At 45.0% G+C, this 13,144-nt stretch overlaps 1 protein-coding gene across 8 annotated transcripts in view; it reads right to left on the reverse strand.

Annotated features, from left to right (window-relative positions):
* Nucleotides 1–13,144, reverse strand: part of STAT6 (signal transducer and activator of transcription 6) — a 725,020-nt gene that overhangs the window by 296,502 nt on the left and 415,374 nt on the right. For all 8 annotated transcript variants that reach the window (XM_086959999.1, XM_086960023.1, XM_086960016.1 and 5 more), the window contains 2 exons: nt 12,233–12,316; nt 3,574–3,744 (listed from right to left, as the gene is read on the reverse strand). In XM_086959999.1, the coding sequence (XP_086816125.1) occupies nt 3,574–3,744; nt 12,233–12,316 (255 nt within the window). The remainder of the gene's footprint in view (nt 1–3,573; nt 3,745–12,232; nt 12,317–13,144) is intronic.

Here is a 13,144-nt window from a genome sequence, read left to right on the forward strand (position 1 = left end):
GCCCTGAACAAGTCCTCCTAGCCACAGGAACAGTAGTACGGGTGACGAATCGCAAAAATCGGATTCATTCAATGCACTGCCGGAAAGTGCAACCTGATCTGGTGGAACCTACTGCACTGACTGACCATCGAGATATCCTGACTACGGAGAGAGGCCGTGCTGTGGTACCTGACGATACTGAGGAGTTCTTCCCGGACCAAACAACGCCTGCATCAAGAAGATACAATCTGCGTCCAAGGAAAGAATCTGCAATTGTATGAAAAGTTGTCAGAACGGTCCCTAGGTTTGTGAAACGGAGAGCCAATGAGGCAAGGGGGGGGGGGGGATCAGCCATGCATTAGAGTAGTGACACCCGTCTTGGCCCGATAGTGAAGAAAACAACGGCTACCTCGGGGGTAAGAGTTCTGACAACACTTTAGTTTCAGGAAGATACTGTGTACTTTGCTCGAGATGGATAAAAGAAAGATTTTTGGTTCTGGAGGGTTCATTTTCGTCATAGCAGTCATTGCTACAGTCATGTGGTTTGTTGAGGAGAAAGCTCCTGCCCGTGAACTGTATGTTGTTTCTACTCCAGTCCCTGATGAGCATTTTTTCTATACACTCCCTTACCAAGAGTTGAAACATCGACAGTCCTATTTAAATAACACTTTTATTCAGATGTTGCATCATACTCACGTTGCTACAAATGCCACAGACTGTTGGATATGTGGGATGATGCCAGCACATCAAAAGAAAGTGGGAACACCGTTCATACCGCGTCCCTTTTCTCACAATGGCTCTTGTAGAGCATGGTACACATTGCTTTTTGCCACAAGAAAGCCCACAGTTGGACGACTGATTTTCAAACTGAATAAAGAATGTCATCAAGATAAAGATGGCTATCCACAAGCTAACGGAACTATATGGGAGTGGGAAGAGTATCGACCAGACAATGAATCGACTCCTTATATCTTCACGAACACTAGAGACACTGTTGGACAAGAGAAATTTGTGATTTCTGTGGCTCAAGTACAAGCTGATTTATGTGTACAAAGTGTAGGCCATATTCCTGTAGGTGTTAGTGATTGTATTGTTGTATTGAACATTGACGGCCTGAACAACAGTACTTTCCTTGCTTCACATAACACCTATTTTGTATGTGGGAATAAGGGCTATTATCGATTACCAGCCGGTTGGTCTGGAGTATGTTATGTATCGTTTTTATTGCCACCCGTATTTTTGGCACCTGCATCATATCATAAAGACCTAAAGTTGTTGAATAATGCAACGGTGAACAGATTCAAACGGACTTTATCCATAGATGATGTTGATCAGACAGACACTAGCCTGCAGCAGTACATAGACTTCAATTTAGGATTGTTTTTCTTTGTGGGAGCTGCTCTGAATAGCAGAAAGATACGACGATTGACAAGAGTGGTGGAAGCTGTTACTAATCAAACTGCTGCAGCTCTTGGGAATCTTACTGAAGAGTTACAGATTACTAGGATCGTTGCGTTGCAGAACCTAATGGTTCTCGACGTTATGTTAGCAGATAGGGGTGGAGCTTGCAGAATTATTGGAAGTAGCTGCTGTGTTTTCATACCTGACCATACTCCCTCTGTGTATAAAGCCATTAACAAATTGCACAAAATTGCAGCTGATATACATCAAGAAAATGGGTCTTGGACTTTCTCTGGGTGGTTCTGGACCCTGATTTCCACATGGGGTTGGAAGGTTCTTACCGGACTATGTATAATTGTTGCTATATTATTCACCTGCTGTGTATGCATCCAATGTAGCCCTATGATATGTTCATTATGTGTTTCATTTTGTGTGCCCAATAAACAAGCTGCTGCGGATGCTGCCCATAAGAAAACTATAACTAGGGAGATAGCGGATATGATGAGCATCGATATAAACGATGAGTATTTAGATTACCCAAGAAAACCGAATGTCTTCAGCAAATGCTGAAAGGGTCGTCTGTTGTAAATAAAACAGCGATAATGTTAAGCATTCGCTGAAGACATGCTATTGTGTCTTTCGTATAGTTTTCCCGCTCATACTTGAAAGTACGGCCGGACTCCATTTTGTTTCCGGCGTCCATCTTGTAGGATACGTTCTGCCATGTGCTCGTCACGAGGCAAGTCCTACCTCACTGACTGTCACCCCTGGAGTTTGCCCAGCAACAGGCTATAAATAGTTCCAGCTTATCTAGCGCATGCCCAGTACGTGTAACATCTGTTTCTGCTTAGAGGGGATCGGAATGTGCATTCGGGGGGCTTCATGAACCGTTAACTCCACCCATGTATCGATCATGCTCGAGAAATGTCCTTTTATGGTTGTAAATCATGTTTTTTGAGCTGTAACCGCCCACTTATGAGCCCCTTCTTTGTGTATAAAAGGGGACCGCATGTCCGAGTTCTTTGTGCTACCTTGTACAATACTGTAGAGTGTTGTGTGGGCTGTAGTACCACCTTTAAAGGTTTATTATACTATGCTTTTGTATTTCCAGTTTCCGTGCCAATTTCTTATGTAGTCTGAGGACTTTGCGTACAGAAGGGCGAACCCTTTTGCACTCACGGGCCTTGCTGAGGCCTTTATTCATCAAGGGGGCAGAATTTCAGGCTTGCATGCACTCCCGCCCCGGCCCGCCACGACATTTCCACTACTACCCGCGCTTCACTCAGCCGCACACGTTCCGCCTTGCGTGCACTTCCGCCCGGCCCCCGCCCGCCATATTTCCACTGCTCCCCGCGCTTCACTCAGCTGCACACGTTCCGCCTCCTCTCAGCGGTCCCGCGCTTCACCTACCTCAGCCCGACTTCACCGCTCCTCGTTCTGCCTCCTCACATCAGCCCGACTTCACCGCTCCTCGTTCCGCCTCCTCCCATCAGCCCGACTTCACCGCTCCTCGTTCCGCCTCCTCCCATCGCTTCTCTGAGCCGCACGTTCCGCTCCTCCCCGCGCTTCTTGTATCTCAGCCCGCTTCACCGCTGCTGTCCACCGCTCCTCCCTGCGCTAGATGATGTCAGCACGCACGTCCACGTTGTTAGGGCACACGGCCGGCGCTACTTCTTAGGGACTACTTTTTTTTATTGTTTATTTTTTATATAACGTTTATTTTTATATTTTATATAGCCTATGTCTATCTACAGGACCCCCCCTTTCCAACGCTGTATTGGGTGTTGCGATTGATGGTGTACTTTGAGTTTACCTGGCTCAAAGGACACAGTTCTCTCTTTATAATAGTAGTATAGATTCTGTGAGTCCTCTACAGAATTCAGTACAACCCCTAGAGTCTAGATGAATTACTCTATATCCAAAACATTAAAATTACTTTATGGAATGAAACGTTCTATATGAGTCCAAAATATATTTTTCTGCAGAAAAAAAAATGATGGTAAAATAAATTTTCCTGCAGAAAAAGAAATGATGGTAAAATCCGAATAAAGATTTCGTTTTATTCAGATGTTGAAGATGTCTCCAGAAATGTCATGTGTTGATCTTACTTTTGCAAAAAATGATAAGCAATTGATTTTTATACCAAAGAGCAAAATTTGATTAGTGCTACAACCCCAGCAGGGCAAAACTTACCAACTTAATGCCTTCCACGTCTGGTGTTGAGGGCTTGTTCACTTTAGCTGCCTGTCCAAGCCTGTCTAGCAACGCCTGTGTTTCGCCAAGCTTGTGACGCAGATTCTGGGTCTCCAGCCTAAACTTCATCTCTTCCTGTTTCAGGCAATAACTTATGGGCAGGCTGCGAAACTGGTGGAAAAAGCAAGGAGGAGTGTAAGGAAGGAAGACGCAAGTAATAGAGGAAGATTCAGTACATTGAAAAATCATTCACGTTTTACCATTTAACTGTATATTCAATCTCATCATTCACCTCAGAATCTATGTGCAATTTACTGTAACTAATATAAAACTGCCATTACCTTCGTGAAATATGTGCTTGAAATCCCCAGAATTCAGATTTAGAAATAAGTAGACAATTGGAAATATTAATGGACAATGTACTCCACTCTGTGTTGCAAAGAAACTCAATGAAACATTGGAATTTTACGTTGCTTGTCGGTATTCCAAGTGGCCAATCTGATTTTTTTTATCTGTCTTGCATAACAACAACTCTCCCTGGGCACTCAGAATTCAGAATACTCAACTGACATACAGAATGAGCACCGAGCATAGCTGACCATGTGGGGTTTCAGCCCCAGCGCATCAATAATGACAAGAACTGTGGTTTACTCATGCAGATTAGGCTCAAGACCTGACAAATGAATAGACCAAAATAAGCTGGGGTTGATTATTGCCTACCAGGTAACCTATGTAAATAGAAGCCTTGTCGTTTGACTATTTGCTGTCTTCCCCCATTTCGCAGATATGCCCTCCCACCCAAAGAATGAGTAACAGTGGAGAGCAGCCACACAGGCCCAGATTTATGAATACCTTATGTTAGGTTTGCGTTACTTTTTCAACCCAGCGCCAATGCAAAGTATTGGATTGGTATTTACGATCCAACAAAAATTGCTATTTGTGTTGGATTTTTACCCAAAGCCGGGTGCCACCAGAGATCAATTGAGCAGAACAAGAGGGAGAGAATAACAAAGCGGGGGGGAAATGCACGAGGTAGATAGAGAGCAACATAGAGCATGGGGAGAGTTTGGGGTAGAAGCAGACGAGTGAGAGAGAGAGAGAGATAGCAGCAGTGGTGGCTCGCATAGGGCGTGCTGCGGGGCGGTGGAGGAGCAGGGTCGGGGGGGTAGTGAACTTGGACATACGACGGAACAGAGGAAAGCAATTATTACGTTCTTCCCTTCCGTCGTATGCCCGAGTTTACTACCCCCGACCTTGCGCCTCCCGCGCACCGGCCCACCGTGCACCATAAGCGAGCCGCCACTGAAGCACATGAGGGAGGGAGCAACAAGGAGAGCAGGTATTTATTAGGGGAGAAGCACACACGAGAGAAATGGAAACCACATGCGCACTCATTGAGTGCATAAACAACAAGAAAAAGAAAATGCTACTTACCAGTAAGCATCTGTTCTTGGCATGTAGAGCTGTAGAGTTGGACACTATGCATAGATCGCCATCTGGTGTTGGGCTCGGATGCTTGCACTTTATTGTTGTCTTGGAAGAGTCTTTTGTAGTTACGAGATAGGTGACTGCTCCCTTGGACGATAGTGCGCATGGGCATCAACTCCATCTTCAGATTGTTTTTGCCATGAAGGGAAATGATGGAGTTTATAGGAAATAGAATAGATGTCCATGAAGAGTATCTAATTAAGATAAAGACTAGAACAGATACAGGTCACGGGGAGGCGGGTGGGCATGTACAACTCTGCAGTGCCACATGCCAAGAACAGATGCATACTGGTAAGTAGGATTTTCCGTTCGAGGCATATGAGCTGCAGATTGTACACTATGCATAGACTGTACAGCAGTGTCTCCCCTAGCGGTGGTCACCTGTATGTGTTGCAGTAGTCTGAAAAAGTGTTTTAAGAACAGCCTGCCTACAGAAGCTTGTTGCATAGCCTGCACATCAACACAATAGTGTTTGGTGAAGGTGTGTGGTGTAGACCATGTTGCTGCTTTACATATGTCATCCACGGGAATGTTCCCTCAGAATGCCATGGAAGCGCCTAGTTTGCGTGTTGAATGTGCTCTAGGGGAATTGTTAATGGGCGTTAAGCCTTTTGGAAGCATATTTGAATGCATTTTACTATCCACCTTGCGATCCCAGCTTTGGAGATGGGGTAACCTTTATGAGGTGGGGAGAAGGCTACAAACAGTTGTTTTGTCTTTCGAAAAGGCTTAGTCCTGTCAATGTAATAAAGCAGGAATCTTTTGACGTCTAGTGTGTAAAGAGCTCTTTCTGCCACAGAGTCTGGGTTTTGAAAAAACACCGGTAACTCAACTGATTGGTTAAGATGAAAAGCAGAGTTGACTTTGGGAAGGAATGTTGGATTTGTTCTGAGAAACACTTTATTAGGATGTATTTGTAAGAATGGTTCTTGTATGGTTAAAGCCTGGATCTCACTTACCCTTCTAAGAGAGGTCATTGCGACAAGGAAAGCTACTTTCCATGTGAGGAACTGAAGCTCACATTTATTAAAAGAGGTTCAAATGGGGTACCCATGAGCCTGGTAAGAACAATGTTTAAATTTCACACCGGAGAGGGTGGTAGTCTGGGAGGAATTATTCTTTTAAGGCCTTCCATAAAGGTTTTAATTGCAGATACTCTAAATAATGACAAGTGTTGTCTGTTTTGTAAATACGCTGCAAGTGCGGCTAGATGTAACCGTATGTATGAATATGCTAGATTACATCTTTGTAAATGTAACAAATAGCAAATGATGTCCTGGATTGAAGCATCCAGCGGATCAACGTTATTGTTATTGTAGTAGATGACAAATCTTTTCCGTTTTGCTGCATAGCAAGCTCTAGTAGTAGGGTGTCTGGCTTCTTTAACGATGTTCATACAGTCCGGCAGAAGGTTAAGATAACCGAACTCTAGGACTTCAGGAGCCAGATCGCTAGATTCAGTTGGCCTGGATTGGGGTGCCGCATTTCTCCATGGTTCTGCGTTAGCAATGTTGGGGAGAGGCGTAATTATTGGTGTGGAACTACTGAGAGTTCCAGTAGTGTTGTGAACCACGGTTGGCGTGCCCATGTGGGAGCCACCAGGATAATTTTGAGAGGCTGGTGTCTGAGCTTGCGTACTGCTAGGGGAATCAGTGGGAGTGGCAAAGCGTACGCAAATCTGCCATACCTGTTCATTCATATCACATTGCCTTTGGACAACAGGTGTGGAAACCTGGCGGCGAAGGTTGGGCATTTTGCATTTGTGTGAGTGGCGAACAGATCTATGTCTGGTTGACCCTACATTTGGAAAAATGGTTGAAGAACTTGGGAATAAAGTTCTCATTCGTGTATCTGCTGTGTCTGTCGACTTAGTAGATCCTCAATCTGATTGTGAACTCCTGGAAGATGTTCTGCCAGAAGGTATATGTTTTGTGGAATGGTCCATCTCCAAATGTTTTGTGCGAGCTGGGACAGCTGCAAAGAATGTGTGTCTCCTTGTTTCTGAATGTAATACGTGGCTGTCATGTTGTCCGTCTGGACTAGGACAGTCTTGTGCTGCAGATGTATTTGGAATGATTTTAATACTAGAAATATTTGCAGTAATTCTAGGTGATTGATGTGGAGCACTTTCTGTTGAGTGGTCCATTTGCCTTAAATTGTGTGGTTTAGGGGATGGGCTCCCCAGCCGGTGAGTGATGCGTCTGCTGTTAGCACTATCTGTGGAACCGGCTCTAGGAACGGCCCCCCTTTGGACATGTTTTGTATGTTCCACCACTGCAGAGAGCGATGTGTGCGGCTGTCCACCAACACCAGATTTGTAAGTTGTCCTTGAGCCTGTTTCCAGTGGCGTGCTAGGCATTCTTGTAAGGGGCGCATCTGAAGTCTTGCATGAGGAATGATACAGATGCAAGAGGTCATCATTCCTATGAGCTGCATGAATACCCTTGCTGAAAGGGAATGCTTTGGTTGAAATCTGCTGATTAGTGTTTGCATAATGGCTATCCTGGCTGGAATGGGATATGCTAGAGCTCTGGAAGTGTCAAGTGTGGCCCTAGATACTGATGTATGTGGGAGGGCTGAATATTCGACTTGGGGTAGTTTACTGTGAATCCCAAGTTGTGAAGCAGCTGGATGGTTTGATGAGTGTGATAAACACACTGGTTGAACGATTTGGCTTTTATTAGCCAGTCGTCGAGATATGGAAAGACATGGATCTGTTGTCTTTTTAAATGTGCTGCTACTACCGCAAGGCACTTTGTGAACACTCTGGGTGCGGTGGTCACCCTGAATGGAAGGACTTTGAACTTGTAGTGTTGTCCTTCCACTATGAACCTTAGATACTCCTGTGGGCAGGGTGTATGGGAATGTGGAAGTAGGCGTCCTTGAGATCTAGTGTGGCAAGGAAGTTGCCTTGTTGAAGTAGTGGGAGGACCTGTTGGAGGGTGATCATATGAAAATGATCTAACTGTATATAGAGATTGAGGGGTCTGAGGTCAAGTATTGGCCTTAGAGTCCCGTCTTTTTGGGGGATTAGGAAATACAGAGAGTAAACCCCTGTTCCTTGATGTCGTACTGGAACTAGTTCTATTGCCTGCTTTTGAAGCAGAGAGAGAACCTCTTGCTTTAGGAGCGTGAGGTAGTCCGTGGACATTGGACGCTGTTTGGGTGGCATAGGGGGCGGGGTTGCTGTAAGTTCCAGGCTGTAACCATACTGGATAATTTGTCTTACCCACTTGTCTGTTGTGATGGAATCCCAGACAGGTAGAAACTGTGAGAGTCTCCCTCCAACTGGAGTGGAATGGTCTGGAGGGAGTGGGGGGAAGTCACTGTTTATTAGTGGTGGAGGCGCGAGTGTTGTTGTTACCTTGGCCTCTGCCTTTGTTGTTATTTCCTCTGTATCCACCTCTGGAATATCCTCTGCTGGGGGATATTTGCGTGGTGTTTTTGTATGGAGAGGAGGTGGTGTCTGCTCTAATGTTTTTGGATGCTCCTCTCTAGAAGGAGCGACGAAAGGGACCACGTGTGGATGGAGACTGTACTGCTCCAATGGATTTTGCAGTCTCTGTATCCTTTTTCATTTTTCCTAGAGTGCTGTCTGCAGCCGGTCCAAGAAGTTGTTCTTGATTGAACGGCTGGTTGATGATAGTTGTTTGTACCTCCTGTTTATAGCCTGACTTTCGTAACCAGGCATGTCTTCTGAGTAGCACACTAGTGTTAATGGGCCTAGAGGCTGTGTCAGCTGCATCAAGAGCACATTTGATTGATGCGTTAATTATTATTTTGCCTTCTTGAATTAAATCATTTGCCTGGGCTTTGTATTGATAAGGTAAATGTAGTAATAGGTGTTTGTTCTAGTTGGTCATAGTGAGCCCTATCATATCTAGCAAGTAAAGCTTGTGTGTTGGCTATGCACCAGTGATTAGCTGCTTCTGCAGCAATTCTCTTCCCAGAGGCATTTAACACTTAGATTCTTTATCCGGAGGTGGTGCATCACCTGAGGTTTGAGAGGTGGCACGTTTTCTAGCGTTACTTACCACTAGTGACTCTAAGGGCACCTGTTCTTTGATGTAGGTGGGATCACCAGGGGTGGGCATATATTTTTTATCAATTCTGGGGTTCAGAATTCTAGCTCTCACCGGGTCTTTGAATATGCTAGGAGCATGTTTAATGACCCCTTTTAGCATTGGTAGGATTTGAACAGCTTTTTGTGACTGTTCGAAGGTGTCTAGAAGGAAGTCTTCGTCTGCTGGGTCTGAATACATGGGAACACCTTGGTAGACAGCTAGTTAAAAGCAGACCAAAGCCAATATTGTCATCTGGGGGAGATGGTTTTGTTAGATTTGACTGGGGATCAGGGTGGTTTGTGGGATCTAATGGGTTATTATAATCTTCCCAATCAATCTGTGGTGTATCCGTGCCAGTATCAGGGTCAATGAAAGGGTCATTGTTGCCTCCCCCACCCCCTAAATTATCATGATCATCATCGTGTGGTGGTGGTGAATGAGGTGGGAGTTTTGGAGGCTGTGGAAGAGAGACAGGTTTAGGAGGAAGAACAGGCTCAGGAGGAAGGGCAGGCTCAGGAGGAAGAACAGGCTCAGGGGGAAGAACAGGAGAAGAGGGTCTTAAAGGTGGCACTACAGGAGTGTCTGGTATGTCCAGCTTTCTCTTCTTGCGTGAAACAGCAGCCACATGTCCTGTTTTGGGGTCTATATGGAGTTTTTTCTGCTTTGGATCGACAGGATCTGTTTGAAAAAGTTCTTCCTCCTCGGTAACTGCTTTCAGCCCCGACTTTTTGTGGTCTGAGCGGGGTTTGGATTTGTGCTCCGAGGCCTTAGGAGATAATTTGGGCTCCTTTGGCTTGGGTATGGAGACGTGAGTCTTTTTCGGTTCTGAGTGCTTCGGTTTCGGATCCGAAGTTGTTTTTGGCATAGAGGTGGTCGGTGCCGATTTATTTTTCAGTGTGGTTTGTGGTTTGATCTGTCGGAGGCGCTTGCGGTACACTGATGTGACCGTTGCTCGGTCCTGAGCTATCGGAAGTCTTGTCCTTTTTCTTTGGAGCAGGGCCTGGCGGCGGGGCTTCTGAAGTTAATTTTCGGTCGCAACTTGGGCCAGTAGGCGGAGTCTTGACCAGGGCCTTCTTTTTTTCGGGTGGAGTTGGGGTAGTTGTACTCACTCGTTGACCAAGAGTAATGCGGTTGTCTGAGTCTGGATTGTCTGCTTCAGACACGGTTTCCAGTTCCTCAGAATCCTCCTCCGGGACATCGGGGACTTCATCGAAGATGTCCACTGGTGCCGGAGCTGCTCGCTGCGCCATGATGTGTCGTCGGGCCGGGCAATCACGGATGGTCTTCTTTTTATTTTTCGGTGAAATATATTTTCATTGCAAACTCGTAGAATATACAACCAGTTTGTTCCGCTCTCTTGCCTCCAGCATGTGTATTGCATCAGCTTCTAATTACGATAACACACGGCCATTTAGCCCACATCCCTGAGGTCGGGCGGCATTAGTCAGAAGTCTGCTATATGCATACAAGCTAACAAGCGAATGCAACCTTACAACAGGAAGTTGTTGTGTCCGCTTTTCTATTTCTCCCTCCCACCCACCCCCCAACATGCAAACTATAATGAGCCCCAGGAAGCGATATCAAATTATCGTTACAACTACAGCGCAGCATTCTCCGCCCTGCCTCCCTTCTTCCCCTCTCCTCCTGTATCAGGCAGCATCCTCGTGGAGCGTAGTGTACTACGTAGCTTTACCAAACTGAAGCGGGCAGCTTCGTGGGTATAAAGAGAAGACAAAGGGCCTGCATTCAATGGAGGTCCTAGACATATAGTGCCCCCCCTTGGTCCATCAATTCCAATAGCGAGTCCCACTTTCCTCGGTCAAACGCATGGTCTTCTTGTATCGAAAAGAGGCGCAGGCCTGGCAATTGTTCTTGTCGTGCTCAGGCGAGAGACACAGGTTACAGACCTTGTGATGGTCACTGTGTGGGAATTTGGCTCCACACTGGGGGCATTTTTTTAACAAATGGAGTCCTTTCCATGAGCTGTAGGCACGAACGGGGTCGAGAGGCACAGCGGCCCGCGTCGACGACTGGAATCGAGTGGCTGAGATGCGCGTAGAAGATGACGCGATCGAAAACAATACAGTCGAATTGTAGATAGTTTGTGCGTGTGAAAAGGTTTGGAAAAAGGTACCGAACCAAAACGCAAAAGTTACATCCAAACCCGATGGCGGAAAAAAACCAATCTGAAGATGGAGACGATGCCCATGTGCACTATCGTCAAAGAAAGGAGTTATATATCTTGTGACTACAAAATATTCTTCCAAGACAACAACAAAGTGCAAGGATCCAAACACCAACACCAGGTGGCAATTTTTTGCATAGTGTACAATCTGCAGCTCACATGCCTCAAACAAGTAGTTCCCTAAATGTGAGCAGTGGAGGGATATATATATGCCAACTAAAAGGTGAATAATGGTCCAGGAGGGTGACTGATAAAAGAAGAGAAAAGCAAGCCATCGAAAAAGAAGTAAGCACATGAGAGTGACAATAAAGTTTACAAATGGTAAGTAATGGGTGGGCTCTAAGGCCACTATAAGTACACAATAGGTCTTGTGCAAAAAGACAGCTTCAGCTATCTGGTGGGAGTGAGACCTAAAAAGGGCCACTTGTAAAGGGTGCCCATGGCAGAGCTATCAATAATTACTAAGACCTTCATTACGAGTGACTTGAAAATTCCAATGGGCTCCACAGCAGACATTATCAGGCCCATCAGAATTATAAGCTTTGGATTTCTACAAAGAGAAATACTAATTCTGTGTGACACTCCAGTGAAACATGTCGGATTTGGCACAGAAAAACTCTATCCCACTTGTTATTCCCTGAAAACTTATAATCCTCACTATTTTCCTGCCCCAGAGTTACAAAGACTCATGGTCACTCATAACAAAGGCCCAATTATTTTGAGAATGTGATCCTGAAATTGGATACCTTGGTGACCAGCTCTTACATGCATTCTTTCAAATTAGAATAAAATCATATTTCAAAACATTCAGGTTATAACAAAGTATAAAAAGTGTAATATGTTCACACATATAATTTTTGGTGCGTATTCTGACCCTTATATGTTTCAATCAAATGAATATCCGGGACTGTAACTTTTTTACCTGTTCGATAACAGCCGTTTTCTCCCTCTCCAGAATGCCCTTGAATGTTTCCACCATCTGCCGGGGTTCTCTCTTACAAATGTCCTGAAGTAAAAATTCAATCTTCATTAAGCTCCCTTTAAAACACATTAAACAGCATTTTTACCAAAAGTGAGAGTCCAGCACCCGACAAGGTCAGCTAGTAACTTAGGATGGTGGTGCAGATTGTCAATGCACAGTGCTTGCTTACCCTTTACGAAGTCACCCTAGACACATCGCTTTGTTTGGGAGAAGGACTAGGAACTCGCTCACCCCTCCTCCTCATCCAATATCTGATAAAGATACCTAGTCCGTTTTTTTAAGGTCTGGCTTGACGTTTCTTATTGTTACCAATGCTCTAAAATATAAAAAGAGTAGCCTTTGGTTCCACCCAGATGGGTTTTTCACTTTCGTCTTCTGCTTGTTTGTTGTAGCCTTCTGCCTCCTAAAGAATGCTAGCTATGCAATGCATTTGGGGTTATTATGCATGTCCAAAGCACATTCCATCATCACACAGTAAATTCTTTGCCTCAAGGATCCACGTGATACAGCACGAATTTTCTTAATGTTGTAGTCATGTCTCAAAATACAAGCCAGAGCCTTTAGCTTCCCCAATGCATGTTCCTGTAAGCATCTGTTTGAACAGAATTATCTTGAGAGTTTGGGGAGAGAAGTTTTAGATTTTGCTGGCTAGATAACCGGAATGCCTACTTTCTTGGAAGGAACAAATCGGCTCTATTAAATGCTAATGACTGTACAGAAACACTTTAGTCCATACACTAACTCCCTATATCTAAGAGCACCGACCCCCTAGAGACCTATGGATGTGCTGAATACGTCCTACTTTTCCCCTGAACATTTTACAAAGCCTCTCCAGACATTCCTTGGTCCTTA

This window comes from Lissotriton vulgaris, chromosome 1_1, assembly GCF_964263255.1.
Source record: "Lissotriton vulgaris chromosome 1_1, aLisVul1.2, whole genome shotgun sequence".
In the NCBI taxonomy this organism is placed as follows: Eukaryota; Metazoa; Chordata; class Amphibia; order Caudata; family Salamandridae; genus Lissotriton; species Lissotriton vulgaris.